At 38.1% G+C, this 26855-nt stretch overlaps 2 protein-coding genes across 4 annotated transcripts in view; one reads left to right on the top strand and one right to left on the bottom strand.

Moving 5' to 3' along the window:
- Nucleotides 1-26855, top strand: part of CTNNA1 (catenin alpha 1) — a 317040-nt gene that overhangs the window by 231540 nt on the left and 58645 nt on the right. The gene's annotated exons all lie outside the window — the stretch shown is intronic.
- On the bottom strand, nt 18495-25364 carry LRRTM2 (leucine rich repeat transmembrane neuronal 2). The gene is made up of 2 exons (XM_025852156.2): nt 24637-25364; nt 18495-24290 (listed from the first exon to the last, which is right to left on the bottom strand). The coding sequence occupies exons 1-2, from the start codon at nt 24638-24640 to the stop codon at nt 22744-22746; spliced, it is 1551 nt and encodes a 516-aa protein (XP_025707941.1). The 5' UTR covers nt 24641-25364; the 3' UTR covers nt 18495-22743.

Here is a 26855-nt window from a genome sequence, read left to right as displayed (position 1 = left end):
ATATATAAAGAACTTACACAACTTAACACCCCACTCTCAAAATGATTAATCCAGTTAAAAAATGGGCAGAAGACACGAGCAGACATTTCTCCAACGAAGACATACAGGTGACCAGCATACACATGAGAAAGTGCTCACCTCACTCATCATTAGGGAAATGCAAATCAAAACCACAATGAGATACCACCTCACACCTGTCAGAATGGTTAAACTCAACAAGACAAGAAACAACGGGTGTTGGTGAGGATGTGTATTAAAAGGAACTCATACACCATTGGTGGGAATGCAGACTGGTGCAGCCACTCTGGAAAACAGGATGGAGGTTCCTCAAAAATTTAAAAATAGAACTATCCTAGGACCCAGCAATCACACTACTGGGTATTTACCCAAAGAATACAAAAATACTAACTCCAAGGGATACATGCTCCCTGATGTTTATATAGCAGCATTATTTACAGTACTCAAATTATGGTAACAGCCCAAATGTTCATTGATTAATGAATGCATAAAAAGTGATATAGGTATGCAATGGGATGATATTCAGCCAGAAAAAAAGAATGAAGTTTTGCCATTTGCAACAACATGAATGGATCTAGAGAGTACAGTGCTAAGCATAATAAGTCAGAGAACAACAAATACCTTAACGATTTCACTCATGTTGTAATTTAAGAAACAAATGAACGAACAAAGTGACAAACCAAAAGACAGTCTTAACTGTAGAGAAGTCAGTTCCCAGAGGGGAGGTGGTTGGTGCATGGTTGAAATAGGTGAGGGAATTAATAGTCTACCTATCTTGATGAGCACGGAGTAGTATATGGAACTGTATTTTTAAATCACTACATTGTACACTTGGAACTAATATAACACTGTATGTTAACTAGATTGGTGTTAAAATCATGTGGCTCTTCTCTATCTTTAAAATTCTCTTAGTTGCGGTTTAGTGGTCCTCTTACTGGTTTAATGAATACCTAATTTGAAGCTTTGTTTTCCCTCCAAAGATGTTTGAACTACATGTTTACTAATATGTATTAGTTATGGCACGAAGAGAACTTTTTTTATCCAAAGGTTTTTCTGTGGAGTGACGTTGTAGTTCTTGACAGCTGCAGTGAGTATGAAAAATAACCTAAATTCTTCAAATGTTTGTGGCCTAAACACAGTTGGGGATGAGGATCTTACCTATACAAACAGCATGATTGGAAAGGGTGTTAATACTACTGCTACTATTACCAGTATTAGTAATAACAAATTTTAGTATTTTGGATGGTTTAAACCTTCAGGTTCTCTATTTTTCACTTTTACCTGTTTTGCTTTACTACTTTAGAGTGATTTCTTAGAGAAGTCAAATTTCTTTCCTTCTTAGAGTAGTTACATTTCTCATTCTGCTGAGTAAAGGAGCTAATTCCTTCCTTCCCTCCATCTACCTTCTCCCCTCTTCTCTTTCAGCAGTGGTCAAATACATTTGGAGAATTATCCCTTTTTTATGTGCATTCTGGTAGTAATGTCTAAAGACTGCATTAATTTTTAGCCAAATGCATTCCTGCTGATTGTGTTGCAGAGGTTAGTTTTTTGCTCTCTGTTTGTCTTAACTGTCTTGCCTGAAGTTGTGGCCTTATTCCCAGATTCATAATATGTTCTCTGTACTATTAAAATGTATATTTTGCTTGGGTCTGGCATTGTTCTTTATAGTTAATTCTGAGTTATCTGGCATGGGGAAGCGGGGCTCTGATCATCAGTGTTCATTCTCTGAATTGAGTTTTGTATAGGCATCTCTGTATAAAATCTCTTCATTATTCTCTCCCACTCATTTTAGATTTATTTGGTGATTGCGTTTGAAATAGATTTTTTTATTTGAATACTTAACTATTCATGTAGTTTCTTGTTCATTTAAGTTGTGTTTATATTTCCTCTGTAGTTTATTAAACCATCTTTCTAGCACTAGAGGAAAATGGTGTTATGAATAAGACTTTCTGTGGTCTTATTAGTAAACCCACTAGCTCATTGTTTAAGAGAATTTACCTATTGTAGAGCTGGTTAAATAATTAACCAGAAACAATAATTTTAGGCCTTGCCTGTATAGTATAAAAAGACTGGAACAGGTAGTGTGAGGTCCAGAAGGTTCCTTTCCCTTTATGTTATAATCTTTCTCTTTAGCACTCAAAAACGGCTGAACAAAAAAATCTTATTAGGAAAAATCTTTATATTTAAACTGGGCTGACAGAAGTGAGGCATGTGGGCTGGTTGGCATCATCACTCTTCACTTATGAGATATGAACAGTTGCCCTCAGACGTTATTTGTGAACTTGCTCAATGGATTAATGGTTAGTTGCTTTAGAAATGATACTAAAACTAAGAGTAATGGGAAAGTGGTTCATTTTACTGGCTCTCATAGTTTGTTTTGAAAAAAGGTAAATCTCTTGTTGAGCTGATATATCTTTATGGGTACATTATTTCTTTGTACCCAATAAAAAGTTGTTTTTTTAATTCTTAAGATAGGTAATGCATGTACATGGTTCAAATTAAAAATAAAATAGTGTTTAGGGAGTGTAGATAAAGCTTCTTTTCACTCCTGTTCTCTCACCATCCACTTTCTCTTCTTATAGTTTCTTTTATCTCCTTCCAGAAATCTTTTATGTAGATGCAATAAAGTACACCACAAACATACAAACACATATACACGAGTTAAGGTTTGTATGTGTGTCTGTATTGAGAGTTATATTACTTGATTATAAAAATAGGCTTTATTGTGATAATCTCCTGATACCTCCTCCCCCCCCATATATTATATACTTTGCTCTTATTGCCACTGAATTTCATTCCACATTCATCCCCTCCCCCCAGCCTCCAAAACCTTCTGTATTCTTTTCCTTACTCCTAAGTAAGCTATTTCTTTCTGTCTTTGCTTTCCTTCTTTCTTGGATATTTAAACTTGGAGGCCTCTATTCCTGTTCTTTCTACTGTGCCATCAGCTCATAGTCCCTTATTGGAATGAAGTCTATAAACCTTACATGTCTGGAATGTATTCATTGTGTTCTGTTTCATGTTTGAATTGTTTTTCAGCCAAGTTAGATTGAGAGGCTTTTGGCTATGTGCTCTATTTTTTTTTTTTTTTAAGATTTTATTTATTTATTTGACAAAAGAGACACAGTGAGAGAGGGAACACAAACTGGGGAGTGGGAGAGGGAGAAGCAGGCTTCCTGCTGAGCAGGGAGCCTGATGCGGGGCTCGATCCCGGGACCCTGGGATCATGACCTGAGCCCAAGGCAGACGTTTTGAGCCATCCAGGTGCCCCTGTGCTCTGTTATTGACTGTTTTGTGTAATATTCAGGTTACTTTTGTTTAACAAATAATTACTGTTAATAATAGTACATTTTAGCCTGTTATCTGTATAGTCAGTAGGTATTTACTATCTTCTTTGAAATGTTTATTCCAGAATGTCAGTTCTCTTTACACTTCATAATTCATTACCTCTTCTCATCCCAGATGGTTGAAAGTAGTCTTCATTCACTATAATAACGTTGAAGGTTTTGTCATTCCACTATAGTCTCTTTCAGTTTTGCATATCTGACAGTTCCTTTGGTTTTTAACTACTGACCCTGGCTTTTGTCCAGAAAACCTTCATTTGTTTTTTCCTAACTTTGAGTAATGGTTTTGGAGTCCAAAAGGTGATACCTCTACATATTTAAAATTTGCCTATTACTGCTACAAAAAATTCGAAACAAAACCAAAAACACCACGTCTAATAAATATCTTTTGGTTAACTGATAGTAGTTTCTCTTTACTAATACTGGACCTTTAACTTTAGCCAGCACAGAGTTTTTACATTCATTTTAGGGGATATTGAGTATTACCTAAAGCTATATATGGTTGATAAAAAATTGATGTGCTGTGCTCTTGGATGAAAGAAGACTGTTCAGTAAATAAACACAAAAAGTACTCTGCCTTGTGGCAGTAGAAAACATGTAATGTAATCTTACCATTGACACATGCTTGGTAAGTTTAGGTTTAAGATGATTCCACAGCATATTCTGTCTAGAGCATGTCTTGGATAATCAGAAGAGGAGAGCCCATAATCCCATCTTTATTTTCTTTATTGGGTTTCTATCTCGTTGAGCCTCTCTTCCTGCCCTGCTGGTCACTGTTGTGCCTGATCTCTGACCCCAGGGTTCCTGGGGCTGTTGGTCTTCCATCATCCAGGGGTTGTCCAGCATGGCAGCTGTTCATCACGGGAGGTAATGCTATGCTTCTTGTCAGTAAAGGTGGACTATGAACATGTCATTGTGGGGTCTGTCTCTCAGCAGGGGAGGTACTCAAGGTATGCACATCTGTTGAACCCAGTCAGTAGTGCTCCAGTGCTGGAGCAGGATTCTGGAGGCCTTTTCTGGGCCTGGCATTAACCTTTTAAGTAATGGTGTGTGCGTGCGTTTGTGTGTATGTGTGTAAGGGTTTGTAATATTTCAGTAGTTTTAATAGTGCCTCTCTGTATTCCCATGAATATGTGCCTTGCCTGTGAGGTTGCGGGCCAGTAGGCAAATTCCCTCAGCTCATATCAACATTTCCTGCTTCTAATATGTCACTCAGCTCAGGGAGGTACTTTCTTTCCTTTTTCTTGGGCAGTGTTCCAAAGACAGTGATTCTACACTCTTCTTCACTGTATATCTTTTTTTCCACTGCCTTCATTCTTCTTTCATTTTCTGCTTTTTTCCCGTTTTCAGATGGTTGTCACTTCCTTTCCAAGATCCAGTGAATCTGATGACTACTATAGTTCACTTATAGTTCCTTCTTAAAGCCTGTATTGCCTTTCAGAATACTATAATCATAAGAAATTAGACTTCATTTTTAGCGGTGTAACTACATGGTACAAAAATGTATAAATGCAAAGATAATCCTTTTAAAATATTTATATACAGTCTCTCTCTTTCTCACACACACACACACACCCACACACCCACACACACACACACCCCCTTTCCATCCACACAGCCGTCTCCCTCATCACTCCCAAAGAGAGCAGACAGGTATGAATGTCCCTATACTTCTCTTTGCTTATGTAATAGATCTCCAATCTCCACAGCCCTACCCCCAATATAGGTTTTTTTGTTTTTTTTTGTTTGTCTGTTTTGCGTAGTTATTTACTTGTTCTTTGTTTTGCATAGTTATTTACTTGTTCAAAGTGAGATCATTATTTACAAACTGGTATCTTACTGTTAACAATACCTCATGGAAATCCTTTGACTTGTCCTGGTTTACCTCTAATTTTTTTAATTGCTGACTAATATTTCATGGTATGGATGGATATATCATAAATTATTTGACAACTTCTCTCTTCTTGGAGCATTTGGTTAATTTTTTTTTCTTTTGGTTAAACTTTTTTAAGTATTATGAACAATGTTGCAATGCCTTGTGCTTGCTGCTTTATTTCTATGAAATAGATTGTTGAGAATAGAAGAATAAAAGAATAGATTATTTTATTTCTATGAAATTGCTGGGTTTCATGGTACATGTATATCTTCATTTGAAGAAATGTTAGCAGATTATTTTCTAAAAAAGCCTAAACTATTTGTAGGTCTACCACCAATGTAAGAAAATAGCCTTTTCTTTACATCCTCTAATAGAAGGTGGTGTTGTAATTTTTCTAATCTGATGGGTATGAAGTCATAGCTCATTATTACTTTAATTTACATTTCCCTGACCACTTTTGGATTGAAATAATTTTTTTTTTTATATCCTTGCAGGTCATTAGATCTGCTCTCCTGTGAGTTGCCTATTCATATCCTGTGCTCATTTTTCTAATGACTTATGTGTCTTTTTCTTTGCTAGAGCTCTTTGTATATTATGGGTATTAACTTAATATCTGCCCATCTGTATTGCATGTATTTTTTCTAAATCTGTCATTTGCCTTTTGATATTGCATATGACTTTCTTCCTTTTTTTTTTTTTTCCCTTTTCACCATATCAAAGTTTTGTTTTCATTCTAATTTATGTGTGTTTATCTTTTCTTTTGTGGCTAGAGGATTTTGTAGGGTACAGATTCCTTTCCCAACTTGGATTAATTACACACACACACACACACACACACACACACACATCTTTGTGTCACGTAGGGGTCATTCACAGAAGTAGAGCAACTATGAAAGACCTAAGGAATTTATTATAGAGATTTGACATTATGCAATCATGGGAGCAGATTAAATAGTTTGTTTGAGGCTTTTGCTTTTATATCTGGTGCTGGAGCCAGAGGTGAGCAGGGCATGCAGTCTGTAAGAAAAGCTAATACATGTGAAACAGGGTCATTCTGGAACATGAGCTGGGCCTCATGAGGACAGTCTGGAACTCATATTGACCTCTTATTACATCTGTGCCTCCAACTCTGATGATAGAGATTTCCTGAAGAAGATGGCTTCCTTTATTACAAATTTAGATATGCACCTGACCTAGAAGTCAGCAAAGCTGAAGGAGAAAATCCTGTAGGAGTTGTGGTTTTGATTTTTGCCCTATGCTAACAAAACGAGCCAGCCAAAGCTACAACGTTAGTGTGTTGTACCTGCACCAACCTTCTCAGCATAAGAAAGATGGTTGCTGTTTCATTTTTGCCTTCCAAATCTCATGCAAGGATGTCTCATGTGGTCCAGTCTGACGTGGAACTATGTAGGGAAGGGACTTCTGGGAAACGTAGTTCCAAATTAGCTAAATTGGCACAGTACAAATAACGTCACAATCTTTCATCTGCCTGGTGTGAGGTTAGTGCTCCAACTTAGTATTTCTTCCATTTGGATAGGGACTTTCCTTTTTTTTTTTTTTTTTTTTTTTTTTTTTTAAGGTTTTTTTTTATTTGAGAGAGAGTGTGAGCACACAGGCAGGGGGAGCGGCAGAGGGAGAGGAAGAAGCACACTCACTCCCCGCAGAGCAGGGAGCCCCATGTAGGGCTTGATCCCAGGACCTGGGGATCATGACCTGAGCTAAAGGGAGATGCTTAACTGACTGAGCCAGCCAGGTGTCCCTGTGCTCAATCACTTTTATTAGGTCAGGAATTAATTTGCATTAATAGCTACTGCCTGAGACTTAGAAGCCTACATTGGTGGTTACTCTTTAGTAAAGAAATCTTAATCCCATACCTGTGTAACATACCTGTACAGCAAAGACATATTTCCAATTCTTGCTTAAGAAAATAGGGATGGGATTGAACCCTGCATAGCCTGCCCCTCCCCTGTGCACTTACTCTCTCTCTCTCAAATAAAATTAAAAAAAAAAAAATTGGAACAAAAATAGAAGGAATATGCTGTGGCTGTGTGTGTATATGAAACACATACAGAAATAGTACAAAAAAGGAGAAAGGACTGTTGAACTCAGTGGTTCTAGGAAGGAATTTTCACATTTCAAATGAGAGTTTCCTGTAAATCAGCATATTGTGAATACAGATTCCTTTGTAAAGATTTCATGGTTGAATACAAGGTAGTAATTAATTGCCTGACTTTGAACTTTTAGTTTTCATAAAAATTCTTTTCATACAGGCCATTTTAATTGTTGAGGATCAAAATTTATTTGACCTGGATGGATGGAAGACAACCAGTCAGGGAACTGGTGTAGTGATGGTTTTCAGAGCCTTTCTTTCTATAGCAAAATATGATAAACCTGCCTTTCACAATTCTCATTGACATCACATCTGCAGGATTTTTATACTTGTAAATAGTTTTAAGAATATTTATTTTGTTTTTATTTTTACCCGCATCTGCAAAATTTGTGTGGATATCTGCAGTTTATTTATAGATATACAAGTTTCTGAATGCGAGCATTGAATGTGACGGTACACATATTCAAGTGAGAGGTTCTTTTTCTAATCAAGTAAAAATGGCCGGTACAAGACTCGAATTTAGAGGGAGGAGCTAAAGTTAAAAAAGAAAATCTTTGACAAGAAATGAGCTAAATAATGGCTTTCTCTGTGAAATAAATAGAGGCTGTTTTGTCTTGATCTCGGGTCTTTTTGCTTCCATTTTTCCCTAACTGAACACATGTACTTGTGCCTGTACACACACTCTTTTACATAGACTTAAGTGAAAAGTGTAAATGCTCGAGAGCGCCCAAGTAAGGAAAGACAATGAAAGGATGAATGAATGGGCTTCCAAGCATCACTGAAGAGAAGCTTAAGTGGAAGAAGAGAAAGAAAGAATGGTTTGACAAACTCCTCCAACTGCAATAGGGTAAAATATAGACATTTTGGTGTACAGTGAAAACAGTAAAGGATTTTTAAGAGCAGAATTGATTTGAATCCACTAGATCCCTCTTTTAGGAAAAAAAAAAGCCCCTGGAGCCTTTTTGTAGACATTTTTCCAGTTTTCTTTTTCAGTTTTTGTCTAATTTATTGTGATAGCATCTTATCCTTCCTTATACTGTATAGGTGCTATTCATTAGAAGAGGTAATGGCTTTTTAATAATGTCATCCTGTATGGAAAGGGATTTCTTACCATGTGGGATATACACTTTGATTTCTCCACAGTACTGACAATGTATTTTCACTGTTTGCTGCAGAGTTTTAAGTACCAGTTGTAACCCTTGACAGATGATTTCAGTTTCATAGAGAAAATACATTGGGATTTTTGAATGTGAAGACCAAAACTGGTCCCTACAAAGAACAAACCTGTTACTAGCTTTTTAACCTTCATGTTTAAACCAAGGAAGGTAACGAGCCAGCACTTATATATAGTTCCTCTATATATATATTACTGTGGATGCAGGAAATTGCAATATTTACCAGTAAATGCCTTTGTAATAGCAATGACAGGAACATCCAACACATACTGGGTAAAACATTTTTTTTCTGCCTGTTTCCTAAAGATTTGTATGTTGTTGAGTTTTAATCTTTTTTTAAAGCTTAGAACACTGTTTTACCAGTGGTTTTTTAGTTTTGGACAGTTCCCTGGAGGTGTGCGGAGCATCAACACTTCCATATAGTGTTTGGTTGGTGAGACACTGTCTCCATTCTGTCACTCTCTTAGCAGAGAGAACAGCGTGTCCCTTTTCTTATGAAAAGGAAGAGCTGGGAAAAAAGCAACAAGAGTTGATTTCTGGTAGGTTCTCCCCATTTGAGTTTTCCCCAACTTTTGTTAAATCAAAATTAATGTGGAACTGTTGAGTCTTGGAAAAAGTCTGCGTATCTGGTAGTTCCCATGGTTTGCCCAAGTGGAGAAATTTATTAGCTAGTCTTGATTATAGTATCAGTGTGGAGAAAAAAAGAAGTGTATGTTCATATTTGAGACATATTGAAGAGCTTTCATAATTACGATTTCTGAAAGAATATTTCTAAATAAGAAGAAGGGGCGCCTGGGTGGCTCAGTCGTTAAGTGTCTGCCTTCGGCTCGGGTCATGATCCCGGGGTCCTGGGATCGAGCCCCCGCATCGGGCTCCCGGCTCTGCTGGAAGCCTGCTTCTCCCTCTCCCACTCCCCCTGCTTGTGTTCCCTCTCTTGCTGTCTCTCTCTCTCTGTCAATTAAATAAATAAAATCTTAAAAAAAAAAAAAAGAATAAACTATTTGATTATGGGGAGGGAACGAAAAACATGATAGAGTTAAATCTGGGTGGGGAATGAAGGGATTCTGAAATACTGAAACTGGTTGTTGTGAAGTGTAACCCTTAAGATGTCATGTTTCATCTTCAATTTCTGTTATTAAGATGGGAGGTTGAAAACAGTTTGGGCCTTTATTAAGATTGTATTGGAAGCCACACCACTTAGTTTTTAACAAAAACAGCAGTTCCACTGAGGTGAAGCCATTAATGAACCTTTACATATGAAAGTAACAAATTAAACCTTATAATAAGATTCTTTTGTAGTATAGGAGGGAGTAAAATTAACAGGTTGTCACTACACTGTGCTCCTGCGTTTCTGTTAGTATTTGCACCACATTAGGGAGTCAGAAATGATTGTTCTAAAAGTTTAAAACTTTATCTTGCAAAAATGTTAATAGTCCATGATTAAGAGTGGGGAAAAAGGGGTAGGTTTTACTAGAATGAATGGGACACTAGCAAGAGCTTTGCTTCATACTTAAAAAGAAGAAACCTGTCCTGCCTTTTCTGTGTCTAATTCATAAGAGCAAGTCCTTATTGACACTTGGGGAAAAAAAGCTGCAAATTGAAAATGTGGAGAAAGCTATCTTTTCAGAAAATAGTTTTAGATTGGAGATTAATTGTGAAACTTCGAGATTAATATTAGAACCCGAAGGCTGTTTTTATTTAGTGCATCTTATTGAATAAATGATTTCTTACATCCTTTTCCCCCTCATACCCTAATCTGCTATTTCTCTTGAGCAAGGCTCTTCGAGAGAGGCATTTGTTCTTTCTTCGCTGACCATTGGTTCTTACCTTTTGCTTGTCCTTTAAGTAAATCTCTTTCCCTTATCCTTCTTCCTTAGCAGCCCTTTTTGATAGTCAAAGTTCTGGGTTTTGTTTTTCTCAGCAAAACAAGGAGAATTGCCAGAACACATTTTTCTAAATCATTGCTTCCATCATTGTGTCCCAGCCATCTCCAGAGATCTGGAATGGCAGCTTTTGCTGACCGTGTTAAATCTATACACCCTGTCCGGTCCCAGAGTCCCCCTGTCACTTTGCTTGGTTCACTTCAGCTGCACTTACTGGTAGTATCTGTCAGATTGGTGGTTCTGGCTACCCCTGCACCTAACCATATTGAAATCCTGTGGGATACTTGCTGTAGCAGGGTTAAAGCCTCCTTTTCCACTACATTCTTCATTGCCTGCCCTGTTCTCTGAATATCAGTAATCTAAGTAGCACTGTCCAATTCACAGTTTTGGGCTGATTCTCTTTTATTAGCTCTTTGTTGAATATTGTTTTATCTCATAGTGAAAGTTGAAGTAGTACTTGTTGAAATATTTAAAAATAACTTCGTAATCATCATCATCTTCATAATACAGCTTATGCTTTAGCAATTACTGTATGCCAGGAAGCGTCCCATTTAATCTTCACAGCATGAGTTATGTACCATTAAGGCATAAATGACTTGCTCAAGGTCTTACAGGTAGCAAGCGGGTGTGCTATATTCTGAACCTAGTCTGACTCCAGAGTCTAAGGTATTAACCATCATGTAACACTGTTGGTCTGATTGAGAGAAATAGTGTGTAGATTGTCAATACCCTAAATTACAATTGTAAGTATATATTTTCCTTTCCTCCCAACAAAGAAAATTTTCATACATAGAAGCTGGAAGAATTGTCCAGTGAACACTCATATATGTATACGTATACATATATATTTACACACACACACACACACACACACACACACACACACCCATACACCCATACACCCATTTCCTAGATTTTGTGGTTAACATTTTGTTAGATGCTTTATCACATATTTATCTATTCCTGTGTCCATCTTATTGTTTGGATGTATTTTAAAATAAGTTTGCAGACGCTTGTATACTTCACCTCTAAACACTGCAGCATGCTTATCATTAACTGGAGTTCAGTTTTTTATGGAAAATTTTATACACAATGAAATGTACAGAATTTAAGTGTACTATTTGATTAGTTTTTATCAGCACACACACTTTGTAATCCAAACCACTGTTAGAGATAGATATGGTTATCTTTTTAGTGAATATTTGACTGTCTTATAGTTCAAGTACATGAGCTAGCTGTACCTTTGCTCCCCAAATTAAAACCTGCTTTTCTGATTGTCCCATGATCTTTGGTTCTTTAGTTTACCGCACTGACCTTATTGAGGGCAGGGCCATATCTAGCACCTACTTGGCGTGGAGTACATACTCAGAGGTTCCATGAATGATGAACTTGTTATGGTAGTAATCATTCTCACTTCTAAAACAGTGTATGTGCAGACCTTTATTTGGAACAGTTTCTAGATGGGTAATGTTTAAGATCATTTTCCTGAATTAAGCTGACCCAATTCCCATTTATTTCCAATAGAACATTCTTTGCTCAAGTGGCTTTGATGTTGAGGGGATGCTGCCCTTGAAACTCATCCTTTTTTTGTTGACTGCCATTTGATAGATATTGTTTAAATATGCCACAGACTGATATAGGAGGAAGGTGTGTTCCTGTGAGTCTTTTCTCCATCTACTCTCATTCCCCTGGTAATCTCAATCAGTTCTGTGACTTTAAATACCCATGTTTACTATGATGACTTCAAAATGTATATTTCCAGTCTAGATCTCTACCTTGGACTTGTCATCTTTACTTGAAAGGCTAATAAACATTTTGATTTTAGTATGTCAAAAACTGAATCTTAATCTTTCCCATCTTTCCCCTTCCCAAATAATGTCCATTCCAGTTGATACCAAGGCTTGGAATTCAATTAGTTTAAATGTTAGTTGATAACAGGATAAAGCAGCTAGCCTTTCATGGGTTTTATCTAATCCCCAGGCCACCCTGCCTTCATTTTAAACTGAGGGTGTGTGTGTTTAAAAATTGACATAAAATATTTAAAAGGTGAGATTTTCAAAATACTATTTATATGTTTTCGGAGGCTAGTAGATTTGTGTTTTTTATGGAAATATGTTTAATAGTTTTTGTAATAACTTACGGTGATGCCTTTGGGAATGTCAACTAGGTATACTTTAGATAAACTATGGTTTGTTTGGTTCTTCACATTTTATCTGTAATTCATCTCACATCTAAATTTAAGTGAGCACAAAATGGGTGATAGCACTTATGCATTGTGATATTTTTTTGACACCTCAGAAACATTGCTTCAAAAGGGAGAGAATGCTTGACCACCTGCTGTTAGGTTTTCATGGAGAGTAATAGATAAATGTTAGACTGGCAGTTTTAACACAGTAATAAAATGAGCTCTAGTTGTTGGAAGATGAAGGCAAGTGTCAGAGAGCAGCTCTGCACACATTGGTCTAAAACGGGTTGTCAGGAGAGAAGAGGGAGATGTGATAACAGCAGTGTTCTAGATGCCTACAAGAGTGTGTTGAGGGTGGTAGATCCTTTTCCCTTGCTTTCTCACTGCTGTTATTTTTTTTCCTCGTGAACTTCCAGGGAAAGTTAGGGAGGTTGCTAAGAGAGGAGTAGCACCATCAGGGTCACTTGTCAGCACAGTTGTTAGTGTGTGCTACGTGCAGCAGTCCTAGCATGAGTAGTCCTAGTATTACCAGTGCCTCATGCTCATGTCTTTTTCCCTATGGAGAGCAAAAACTCTCAAAAGTACTTACACATGAAAGATCAGTATTTTTGTGGCCAGTTTTATGGAATCCTGACAAAAAAAAAATTTTACAGCATAGATGAGGGAAGTAAGGATTATGGCCTATCATTACCCCAAGAATTCTACATTTCTGAAAATTTCACAACCATGTCCTGTGTAACCATATCTTCTTTGCCCAAGACACATTCCCCACCCCCAAATAAAACCAGTAAAATAACTATTCATATTAAAGATGTGAAGGGTGTTGGGGATTTTATTTGGTCACAGAGCTAGGGTGAATGCTAATTATTAATGCAAAAATGGTACTTTTCTTAAATGACTGTATTTCTGGTCTTTTGAAAGTAAAAAAAAAATGAATAAACATTATTTGATACTTGAATCTTATTCAAAGGGAAAGGTAAACTGAGGACAATTCAGGTGAGTGATTGTGTTTCTGTTAGTGTCTCCCTAATTGTGGGGATCATTTTGCAGCTGATAGTTACTTAGTTTTGTGGAGTCAAGGAGTATCTTTAAAATTACAAGTATTTCTGGGGCACATCGGTGGTGCAGTCAGTTAACTGTCTGACTCTTGGTTTTGGCTCAGGTTGTGATCTCAGGGTCATGGGATCAAGCCCTGTTTTGGGATCCATGCTCGGCATGGAGTCTGCTTGATATCCACCCCTTCCTTCTCCCCCACCTCATGATGCATGCGCGTGCTCTCTCTCTCTCTCTCTCTCAAAAAAAAAAAAAAAAATTACAGGTAGTTTTATTTTTTTTTTTTTTTTAAAGATTTTATTTATTCATTTGACAGAAACACAGCGAGAGAGGGAACACAAGCAGAGAGAGTAGGAGAGGGAGAAGCAGGCTCCCTGCTGAGCAGGGAGCCCGATGTGGGGCTGGATCCCAGGACCCTGGGATCGCGACCTGAGCCGAAGGCAGACGCTTAACGACTGAGCCACCCAGGCGCCCTACAGGTAGTTTTAAAGAAGGTTTGTGCTCAGCTTTGGATATACCGCAGCTGAATGGTTTCTGCTCAGTAAGGTGCTTTTCCTTGGAATTTCCTTGGAGAATCAGGTATGGGAAGAGCTTGTAAATGTGCTGGTAACTGAGGATCAAAAAGCAAGCCCAGTTTCAAGAGATGTGGGAAGATGGAGAAAAGTTGTGGATGAAGGAGGAGATAAAGTCTTTTTCCTTGCTGGGTAAACTGGACCATGATCTTGGAAAAACAATCAAAAGAAGTTCTTGTCTTAAAAAATTTGGGCCATAAGATCTGCAGTTTCTGATAGACTCAATGTGTGTATTCATTCAGACAGGTTAATTCTGAGCAAGCTTTATATTTAATATTTTGGTAATGTGGAGGATCATCAGCAATCATGAAACATAACCTTCATATATGCACTGAACTGATAGGTTATCTTTGTGCTTTTTAATTTTCATACTTCCCTTCATATCAATAATTCTGGCAAATCTGCCTAGAAACCAAATCTGCCATGGTTGGATGGACCTCTTCCAAAATTAGATGTGGTAGACTTAAAGTGCATTTATCTTCTAAGCAAAAAAACAAAACAAAACAAAAACATAATTGTGATCTTTAATCCTCAGCCATGTATTTTGTCCTAAAATAAAATTGTCAGAAGCTGGGATATCAATGAGATTATTTCTTATTTCTTTTGAAAAATAGTTTCTGTTTATGATAATGGGTAAAATATATGTTGTCACATATAGTTTTATTGAACAAGGACAAAAAGACATCACTGGATTTTAAGTGACTGCCTTACTCCGATGGAATTTTGGAAATAAGGATTTTATCTTTTGAAATTTAGCCTAAATTCATAAAGCCAAAATAATGTCATGTGTAATATTATAATGCATTTTACAAAGCAGATTACTTGACTGTGAAATAATGTGGTTAGTTTTATATCAATGCTAGATACAAGAAGTGTATCCAGTCTATTGGCTTATTAAAAGCTGTTGCTCATTATCAGTCTTCATTTTGGATACTACACATTAATTTAGTGAGGGAAGTTAGTCTACAAAGTAGAGTTTCATGAACTAATGCTGAGGTCTAACATGTTTTTAATGTGATTATATTCTCTACTTGATGGATCTGTTGCAACCAGTTCTCCACATACTGCAGTTAAAAAAAGAGCAAGCATTTATTGAACCTTTACGGTGTTGCAGCCTGTTCTCCGTACTTTACGTGGATTAAATTCCCCTTTGGTTGTTACTACTATTAATTCCATGTTAGGGATGAGAAGCTTAAGGCACAGTGAAGTTGAAGGACTTGTCCACAGTCACAGGTACAAGTGTGGAGTAGGTCTCTTAATCACTGTGCTCTTTATTCCTGTTGAAATCTAGGTGTTTGTTTTAATAGTTATAGAATGAGTTAAATTTTAAAGGGACAGTTAAATTTCTGACAGTTATCAGACCAGTGAATGCTTTATCTTTTTAAATGCTTGCTTTCTTAGAAAATTAGTTGTCATCTTAAAGATTATTACCCAAAGAGAACACTTAGGATTATCATCAGCACAACTAGAGATTATGCATGGAATGTGCTTCTTTTCATTCATGATGTAGTTAAAAGATTTTTAAATTTTAAGTTGTACTCATCTAGAAGACTTGTAATGGAGCAAATATTCACTGGGTATCTCTTAGGTGATGGAACACTGTAGTTGGTCCCAGGGATGTGATAAAGAGGAAACATGAACTGCTGACCCAAGTAGGTGCATATTCAATCTTGCTGACTTTATAGGCTTCACCCTTGGGTCACCACAAAGCATGCAACATGCTTGCGTAGGCTTCTTACTCTTAACTTTTTTAAGGATTTACGTGAAGAACAAGTCTGCCTGTTCTTCATAACCTCCTTGGAGATATTGTCTGACATTTTTTCTTACTGTTCCTACAACCAGCTCTATTTTATAAGTAATTCACAGGGCTTTGCACTTAAGTGTCTCTACCCCCAAGTAAACCAGTGTGCTTCTTTTATCAGATGAAAGCTGTTGGTTTTGTTCTTTGTCTTAGCCACCAGGAAGATCAATGCCAAATTAGTGTATACTAGAAATAACTATTTCATTATTCTACTAGGGCTTTTTTTTTTTTTTTTAATAAGTTACCACAACTCTTTAGAATCTGGTGAAATATTTAGACATACATAAAATACTTGCGTTGTAATTTCAGGAGGTTCTTGCATTCCATAAAACATATCCTGGACCCTTAGAGTTAAGAATCCCTGCTTCTGATCTTTTCATATCCTTATTTAAAACATTTAGTACATATGAGCGTATTACGCTATGTTTCCTTGACTTCATAGAAGTAGGTCATATAAAATGATAGTTTTCAAAGGTTTAAGGTGCTGAGCATTTACCCTCTATGTATTTGGTAGCTAGCCCATAGGAAATATTTTCGTCTATCTCAAGAGGAACTTTTTTGCTTCTCATGGTGATGAAGCAGGTGGGCTGATATCAATGGCTGTATAGTTTTTGTCTAATTTTTCAAAAGAAGCAACCTAGAGGTTTTACATATATATTTAAGTTATACACATATGTGTATGTGTATTTGTGTATAAATATGTGCATGTGCACATGTGAATTTTTTGTACAAATACCACAGCCTAAACATGGAGTTCTTGTGCTCTGAACACAATTTTGAATGGAGAGTCAGTCAGTGAAGTTAGGACATTTTTACATCTCTCTACCATAGTTTTTGGTAAAGTGTCTTGATGAAAGTTGTAAAACTGCTTTGGGTTTGTCTCTGGGGCTACAGTTTTAAAAACTGGTTCTCAAGTGAGGGAAGAGTCATCTTCTGTCTAAGGGTGGTGGTAGGGTTATTGGCCCTTGCTTTCAGGCAAATTGTTCACAGATTCTCCTTCATGTTGGGTTTTTGGTGGGAGGTCCTGAGTTGGGAGGCCATGTGCTGGACTTTGCTCTTGGGCCTCCATGTATAAAGGATGGTTTATGTTCAGATTGCAGACTTTGCTGAATAGGGTGCCTCACTGTACTTGCCTTTGAAAATTTCTTCCTCTTTAATGTCCCCTGTGGATAGGGGAAGGGGGCTCAACATGTGTCCCTAAAGAGTGTTCCCAAAACTTTGGCTAGTGAGGAGGGACTCATGCTAAGGAGGCGCAATGTTTGGAATAGCTATGATTTTCACCTCTCTTTCTCTTCTCTCTTTGTGAAAGACAATTTGTAGTACATTTTGTCTAAGGGAGATTTGAGTATCCAGCTGGTTAGATATATTTAAAGAGAGGGAAAAAAAAAAACCACTTGAAACAGACCTTGAAGAAATCTATTATAAATTTGAGTGGGAACCTGAGAATGCTGTGGCATATAGGCAAAATAATTAAAATAACTAATTAAAATAACTGATAAAGAAATGAAATGTAGCTTTACATGGGATTGTCAAGATTTAAATGTACTAGAATTAGGTTAATAAGCTCTTTTAACTCCATAAAGTATAGGAATTCGGTTCTGTGTTCAATTTGAAGCCACCATCACCTGTGCCCTCTAGTGCATACATGATGAGTTTGACTGTAAAATTTTGTGCTGTGGTTCCTGCCTCTGCCCTTGTTACTGCTGAGATTCCTGGTGTGATAGCTCTCTTAACCTCTCTGATCCCCTCATCCGTGGGTGAAAGGGGTGGCCTTGTTTCTTCCTGCCCATGGGGTCCTGTTGCACTGCTCTGGGCCTGAGAAGTAGTAGGTGCATCCTGTCAATTGTGGCAGCTCCTGGCAGTCAATTCCTTGAGACCAGGGCACTTTTTGCATACACACTCCGCCCCCTGCCCCAACATGCTGCTCAGGCATAGCATCTTATCCTGGGGATGTTCATTGCAAGCAAGGATACTACCTAAAAATCTTACCTTCCTTTTCCCTATCCATATTTGCTGAGCTGGTGTCTCAGAGTAGGGTAGAGTAGGTCATGTAAGGATCCTAGAGATCCCAGCATGGTCAGCACCTATGGACATCCCTCCCAGGAATGGTGTGTAAGGTGCTGCTGGTGTCTGTCCCCACCAGTGGATCCCCAAGGTAAAGGCCAAGTTGCTGTTTGCTGGGTACAGGCGATCTTTTTGAAGCTCCCCAGGATGTAGTGGCAGTCCACTTTTGGGGAGGGTGCGAAGCCAACCTTAAGCCGACCTTAGGCCCTTTGATCCCCATGGATAGCTGTTTGTCCAGTCCCTAAGGGTTGTGACAGAGCAACTTCTTATTGCATACTTGCTAGTTGTTTGCAGGGTAGCTTTTTGGCTAGCGCTTTCCCCACCCCACTCCCCACCCAGCCACCACCACCCTGTCCTTTACTTTGTTCTTCGCTTTAGTTTAACCTTTCTCTCAATGAAGAGACTCGATTAGGTGCCCTTTACTCAGCTGACACACTTGGCATTGTAGAGAATTTGGTACAAAACAAATGTCCATTTAAGGTTTCTCAAGGTTTTTCAAGTTTCACAGGTCAAAATTGATAGCCTACCAAGGAAAAGCTTAAAAAAAAAAAAAGACATTCACTTTTTACAGTATACACAGTTTTAATAACAAATCTTTCCTGTACACTGCACTTTGTTACCACCCACCTCCCCCGGCCCCATTATAATAGTATTTTCTTCCCACCCCCCAACCCAGTGCCCATCTCCCAGCAAAAACAAAACAAAACAAAAAATGGCTCTTAAGATGATTGAACACAATGTGTTTTGGACTGTACTTTTAGTGTCCAGTCTCAGTGTTGATAGGAAAGTTCACCAAACATTCCATATATCAGACTTTTTTTTAAGATTACCAAGGAAGAATAGGTTAGTTGAAGGAGTAGCAGATGTTTCCAAATGTTTGTAATAGCTGTATGAAATCTTGAAAAGTCACTTTCTGTGTGTTTTTGGCCTTATTCAAGTACTGTGAGTTTGCCCTAGGTTAAGAACAGAAATATATAATTACCTATAGATGACCTTATCATCTTTATCTTCATCTTTTTCTGGTTGAAGCACTTAAGCCAATAAAATATGAAGATCATGTCCCAAAACAGACTTTTGAGAAAAGTCTGTCACTATATTGCTCTATTAGGAAAGTGATCATGTAAGTCAGCTTCTCAAAATATTATTTTAAAATTTCATATAGATACCCACATTTTAGGGAGAGAAACAGGCATTTATCGCTTTTTTGCCCTGATAGCATGTGTGGGAAGCATGCCTTAAGAAAATGATATGCCTGTTTTGAATTTTAGGATTTGGACCTAGCGATACAGAGGGCTCATTTTTATTGGAAAGATGGAGTCTAGCTCTTGGTGACTAGCATTAGAATAAGCAGATGGATTTTAATAATTAGTGGAGTTGGAAAGTTCAATCGATTCCATTCATTGCATTGGTATAGAAATTAACTTAGGCACATTAAGAAATTACATGTGTTAGTGCAGATTTTTGGCTTAAAAAATTAGTATCTTTGCTATTTGATGTTGGCAGTGGGTATTCTCTGAGTTGTGTGTGGATTTGCAGATTTATCAGCCCACTCTCATTTCAAAAAAGTGATTGAAATCCGTGGCAAGCTACAGAAATGAATATAAACGATTCCAAACAAGCTCTTGGTTACTAGGTGGGTACAGTATCATAGCCTGCTTAGCTTTTCTTTTTCCAGAGAGATTTAAATATTTTTCTGGTTCTTGATTAAGTGGTCATTTTCCTTTAACCTTGAAAGTGAAAAAAGACGGGGGCTAGGAGGGGGATAGGCACTGAAGAGGATGAGACGACACTGGTAAAACAAAAGCCCTAACATCATGTTACCAGGATCTGCAGCGTAGCAGTGGTGCTCTTACACCCTAGCCAGTCGGTGAAGAGAGGACATACGACTCACAGTCTCATCTTCAAACCTGTGCCGATACCGAAACATAAATAGGCCAAAAATAAATGGAATCCTGCCTTCTTCAGGCATTTGAAAAGGGAAGTTTGCACTTTAAATGAAAAAGGAAAATGCTGTCTGGCACTGTTACTTACTTTTCTCTGAGAGCATTACCAAAAAAATGGATGGCAAAATATTTTATAGTTTTCGACTGGAAAGTATTCCTTAGTGGCTTTGCTATGCTGTTCCCCAGAATTTACTGAATGGCTTGCTTTCCCAATTACTTTTCTACATACATTAAGGATTTTGTCAGTTGATGGTCCATTTTACTAAAGGTAATCTTTAGGATGAATGTGGGAATTCTCAGCCAGTATTTCTCATCCTTCTCTTCACAGTTCCAATTAATGTTGGTTGTGGATGAAATGATGGAAAATACTCCAGTGCTATCCCTCAGGGCTAGTGGAGTCTCTGTGTTCAGGGCACAGTTGTACTGTGACAGAGCTGTGCCCTGACAAATGCCCATGGTTACCCTGATAAATGGGTTGGTAAATTTTAGCTCATGGAGCTCTCATTTGTAATGGGGCTTCTGATCCAGTCCCTCTATAGGGAAGCAGTGAGCTGCACTCTCTGCCGTAAAATCAGCTTCTGTCTCTGCCTGGGCAGGCCCAGGGTCTGGTTTAATAAGAAATGAAATGCTCACCGCTCAGGATCAGTTGAACACAGCTGGGCTGAGACTTTGCCAAACTAATCTACCCACCCTAAAAAATATAGAGAGCACATTTTTATCTTAATTTGTGATCTCATCTGCTTTTTTTACTGATACACGTTTTCTTTGAAATGTAGGTAGACACCCCTCTCTTAGTATTAAAGAAGAAAAAAATTACAGTTAAATCTCATGGGTTAAACTGTATTCTTAGCATGTTTGCAGTTTAATCCTGGGAAGAAAATATGCCTTGAATAAAAGGATAACGTGTTAATGGTCATTTTAAGGGAATGATAACTTTTTTTTTTTTTTAATGGTGGTGGTTTTCTCTAAGGATATATGCCTTTTTTTACATACAGTCAATGTCAGTTGTAGAAATGCTCATTTTTCTAAAATTAAGTCAGTCTAATTTAATGGGTTTTGCTACTATGTGCGTGGAACCTCGTTTATGGAAAAATTCTGTATGAATTGGTGACTTGGATCTAAATCCAAAATATGCCATAGTTTCTTTGTAGAAATAATAAAGAAATGAAATACTTGTGGCTCTTTTCTGCATGAAAAGGGTGACATCATTATCATTTGTTAATTATGGAATGTTTCTATTAACACTCTCCCCTTTTCAGCTGCAGGCCCCAGGGCCTTGCCCTGTTTGATGCAGATTATGTAGTTAACCTTTGCCTCAGTCTTGGCTGCCTTTTAACTTAAGCTAAACTGTTTCTGTGGGTTACATTTCAAAATGCTCCCTTTCCCTTTCATCCCTTCACCTCCATGCCACCTTTGCGTTACCACTGTGTGGCTGCATAGGCATGTAGAGTGTTCTCCCACGAGAGAACACTCAGTAATACATTGCCTCAGTAAAACGTTGTTCCTTCACTTAGAAGGAACTGCTCTTACAGTGTGGATAGGTATCTTAATTAAACAAATATTAGCATATAATATTTAGAAAGTGATTTTTTTCTTGGTTCCTTTATATTATATTCAGTAAGAATCAGTGTTATGCCTCTTGCTAGACAATTATTTTTAATTTGGCTTTTTGAGGTTTGAAGATCAGGAAAAGGCAGAAGAAAGAGGTTTAAAACCCCCTTGTCAAGGCATCTTTGATCATGAGGGAGGGAGAGAATTTGTGTGTGTGCTTTCAACTAGAGGGAGCAAGTCACAGGATTGTTAAATTGACTCAGTTTATCTCTTTTCTCTCCAAAATAATTTCTAAATCTTTTTTTTACATGTAAATGTAAATACAGGATTTAGTAAACTAATTAGTAAAATGGTGATTTAATACTAGTTTAAAAAATTGTCTAAATGCCACAAAAATCAACATTTCCATTATAAGTCAAACTAGAGATGTATCACATGAAGTCAGTGTAATTATTTACTGTTGATTTCATTGTAATAAGACCTTTTCACAATCACTTGGATTCATTGTTTAAATATATTAAAGAGTCACTCAGCTTATTAGAATTACATAAAGGGTTCTGATTTCATAATGTGGACTTTGATAGTATCTACCAACCCAGGCAAAAACTCTGGATGAAGAGTGTTTAATATTTACCAGTCTTCAGCATACATGAAATTCTACTTTCCACACTGGCAGTAAATTGTAGATTTGAGTAAATACCAAATTATCATACAAGAGAACTTTGTTAAGCTCCCTTTTAAGCAGCAAGCCAGTTGTGGTACTTGGGATGGAGAGCAGTGATCTAGCAAGTATTGATCCATATCTTTTTCTGCTCAGTAGCTTCTTTCCAAACTGTTTTCAGTAGAAGAAAATAGCGTATGGAGACCTTAGTGTAAATGTTTACACATGACAGTTTATAATTACATACATGAAATGTCTTATTTTGAAGTAAGCATTTTTAGACTTTGCAACAAGAGTGCAAATTAATATGGGCTTTGCATCATATAACACTTAAAATATGGTTTCATTAAAAAATTAAAAATACTTCAACATGTCAAAAACTTAAGTCTCCACTTGGTTTGGAAAATTAGGCTTAATGTCACCATTGGTAAAAATTAGGTATGTATTTAGCCCCTACTATGTAAAATAGGTTACTTATCTGATGTAATTTTTGATGACAGGTCGATATTATACTTCACATTCTTTGTATGGCAGCTGCTGACACTTGCACTGTCCATAACCGTTAATGATGATGAAGGGTCCTTCATGGGTGGGTTCATATTCATTATACGGTCCTTGGTCTGACATGTTTGACATATGGAGTCGTGTTTGGGATCGGAGCTGCCTGTGGTTCTGAATCATTGAGCACTGCCTAATTCTTCTTAAAGTGGGAGGGCAGCACTTCCTGGAGATGAACACTATAAAAATAATAAAAAAGAAAGAAAACAATAAAGCCATTGTTCCTGTAATTACCCTCTGAGTGAAGATGGCATTGTCTGGTTCAGGAAAATGTTCCTCAGTAGTAACTGCTATGCCTGCAGTAGTTGGGATTTCTTTGTCTCCCACATGGTAACTTGATGAGCTTATTCTTTTTGTATATTCAGTGGTTGGATCTCTATAAGTTGTAGCCATGGCAGTGACAGTGGTTGATAAATTCCAGCAGAGCTGAAATCCGTGGACTGCATCTAGTATATCCTCTCCTTGGGTGTGGTCAGGGCTGTGACATAGGATGGAATGTTCCCACCGACCTTGGAAACTCCCCAGCCAGGAGGCCAAAGCACATATTCGAGGGCTGCATTCCCACAGATTGCCAGAGAGGCCGACGGTTGTGAGGGATCTCAGGGAGTTTAAGATCTTGGAATCAAGGCTATTTAACTTGTTGTTATCCATGAGGAGAATTTTAAGGTTAGGCATCGTTTCAAACACTGTCAGGTCGATGGCTTTGATTTCATTTCCAGTCAGGTCTAGTTTTTCTAAAGTGCCCCAGGTCCACTCCATTCCACATGTCAAGTTGCTAATTTTGTTCCATTGTAAGAAGAGTGTGTGCAGACTGCTTAGCCGTAGGAAATGAGCAAAATTAATCTTCGTCAGCTGGTTGTGCTCTAGGTGAAGCTCTCTCAGTTTGATTAATCCTGCAAATCCATTGCGAGCCAAACTTCGCAAACGGTTTGTGCTCAAATCCAGAAACTCCAGACTACGACAGTCCCAGAACAGACGTACTGGGATAGTCCGCAGGGAGTTGGACCGTAAATGCAAGGTCTGCAGCTTCCGAAGGCCGTAGAAGAGCTCTGGGTGCAGAGATGACAGCTGATTAAAAGACAGGTCCAAATTTTGCAGGTTAATCAGTTGAGTAAAAGTTGTGTTTGGCAAGTAAAATATTTTGTTGGAACTTAAGATTAATTCCTTAAGTTTATATAGTCCTTGAAAAGCATCTTCTTTTACTGTTGAAATTTGATTGTGGTCTAAGTGGAGCCAGGTAAGTTGACTGAAGCTGGCAAATTGATCCCTTTCGAGCTCTGTGATGTGATTGTGCCTCAGGGACAGGCCCAGAGAGCCCTTGTCTGTGGTGTTTGGCACTGAGCGGAAGCCCTGGGAGTCGCAGTAGAAGAGCAGCTTCTCGCAGCGGCATTTGGGTGGACACGCCATACCCAGGGCAGGCAGCATTTTTAAAACCATACTCATTGCATATATTGCTGCCAGCATAGGGGCCCCTAATGGCCACTTGAAATGTAAGCCTGCAGAATATAATTTAAGGAAAACAAGAAGATAGGATATTTTTCAGCAGAATGTATGAGCTATTAAAAAAACAACAATAACATTATGGCGAAAGATTTCACTGCATATAATTTATTTTTCATTTGCTGCAGGAAAACTAACCTTGTTAGTATGACTAGAACAAAACTTAAACCATTAAGAAAAAAGATAGAGCATGTTCTGTCATTAGCAATATATGCTTTTACCTAAACCTCAAAATCCAAAAATTTGACAGTGATTTCCCCCATAAAACATGAATTCAGTGGCTTATTTTAAAAAGCATGAATCCTTGCTGACTATACAAGACACATAAATGCATGGACTTACCCATTCTTCTGAGCACATTGGAGGCTGCATTCAGTCGTGGTTGTTAGACTCAACGCAGTGAGTCTGTAAAAGGCTCTAACATGCAGGAGCCTTTGACCAGTTTCCTGTTTTCTGTGTCCCAGGCTTTCTGAGGAAAATTGAATCCACCAGGGTGAGTTATTTTTTCCTTAGGATATTCCTCTCGAAAGCATTGGTTTCATTTTCTCTGTCCTCTCTGCTTCCCCAAATCAGTTTCGAATGTAAGTTATTAATTTCGTCCTCCTTTAACTGCTCAGCTGGTTAATCAAAGCTTCCGTCTCTCCTTTCCGCAGCCGTTAGTTCTCTCGGTCTTAACTTGTTGATGGCAGATGGGCGGCTTGTTGCAGAGAAGAGCTCCTGGAGCAGCATGAGTGCATTTACTGAAAAGCTTTTCCGAGAAACGGCACAAGAATGGAATTGCTTATGTGCTGCGACCACACAGAACTGTATATAGGCTGACGTCACCGGGTGACGTGTCTTTTGTTTGGGTTTTCCAGAAGCTTTACTGTTATAAAGCACCGTGCTTTGTAACAGTATCGGGGTCGCTGTAAGACCCCTTGATTATAATAAAGCAAGAAAGAGAATCTCTGACTTAAAAACATGGTATTCCTTCAGTGTAGGCAGCAGCAGTGAGGTTATAATAAAGGCTGCATTCAGGGAGACCCATCTGAACAGTGAGTTGGGATAGCAGAGTGATGATTTTTAATGCTTAGAAGAGCCAGTGTTAGACTGCCGATTCTGCAGAGAGAGAGAGAGCATCTAAATGGCCAGGAGCCTGCGCGATTTATGAAGTGCAGATTTAACGCCAGCCTATGCAGGGTAGTACCTGCTGCTCCAGTAGTTTGGAAAGCTACTCAATCACCTTGTTGTCAGGCTTGGTTAAAATAGAAGTATGACTGTGATTTGCTTTAGATGTGTTGGGAAACGAGCCAGGTGGGCTTGGATTCTTTGTCATTAAGAGCTTAACATCCTAAACCAAGAATAAAGAGGGGGAAAAAAACCTTACAGTACAAAGTATTTCGTTACTTGGCTTCTTGAGAATTGAAGGGAACTTGAGTTAAAAGATGTCTCCTTTTCTGTCTCATTTTATAACACTGTTTTAATTATAGTGCTGATTGAAAAATAATGCTGATTTGATCTTTCGATGTCTTACTAGGAGAAAAGGTTAGGGTGATACTGTCATTTAATACTGCATGCCCTAAATAAATAGTGGAACGGAAGTGATTTAGGACAAGTAATAGAGCATGGTTGGATTCTGGTATAGTCCCTCATATTTACCTCAGACACTCACCTACTCCTTCAACTGAAAGGAGTTGCTCAGCTGACCAACTGAGTGTGATTCAGGGCATTGTGGCCCCCATGTAACAACATTTGCATACTTAATAGCTCTTACCGACACACTTAAGAACTGACTTTGAGTCTAATACTCACTGTTGTTGGAATCTCTGGTGAATACAGAAGGTCACTCATACTTTGGAATAGGATTTTTGCTTTGGCTGTTCTTACTTAACTGTGTCTTCTCCCTGTCGAATAGTGCCATCACTTTTCAGAACTTGGTTATGAACGTACAGTTCCATGTTTATTTTTTTTTTTTAAAGATTTTATTTGAGAGAGAGCAAGTACGAGTGGGGGGCAGAGAGAGAAGAAGCAGACTTCTTGTTGAGCAGGGAGCCCCAATGTGAGGCTCAATCCCAGCACCCTAGGATCATGACCTGAGCCAAAGGCAGACGCTTAACTGACTGAACCACGCAGGCGCCCCAATTCCATGTTTAATATAGTGTAAATGTGAAGGATTTCTCTAGCATTAGTCAGGGCCATATATTCAGGCCTGACAAGTCTAAGGCCTTTTACACATCTTACCTTACATTAATTTGGCCTTCCATGCCAATTTCTGTCACACCATTGGTGCTTAACCTGGAGGCAAAAATTTCAAAAATACCCACGGTGTCTGTGAAACCAGAACATCATTGGCCTGTTGTTTGGTGGCCTTGCCACTGGGCAAGAAGTCATCCTCTTAAGAGGTGTAGTTCCCATGTTGAGGGGTGGTACTGGAGTGAGGATTGGAAGAATCCAAGGTCCTGTGAAAGTGCTATGAAAACATCGATAACTGCAGGTGTATAGTCTGAGTCCTCTTAGAAGCAGACCCCAAGATGGATTAGAAGTATTAGAGTTTTATTTGGAAAACGCATGGGAGGTATAAA

This window comes from Callorhinus ursinus, unplaced genomic scaffold (genome assembly GCF_003265705.2).
Source record: "Callorhinus ursinus isolate GAN/ISIS: 27379988/994484 unplaced genomic scaffold, GSC_fseal_2.0 scaffold83, whole genome shotgun sequence".
Taxonomy (NCBI): domain Eukaryota; kingdom Metazoa; phylum Chordata; class Mammalia; order Carnivora; family Otariidae; genus Callorhinus; species Callorhinus ursinus.
This window is presented reverse-complemented; position numbering and strand designations above follow the sequence as displayed.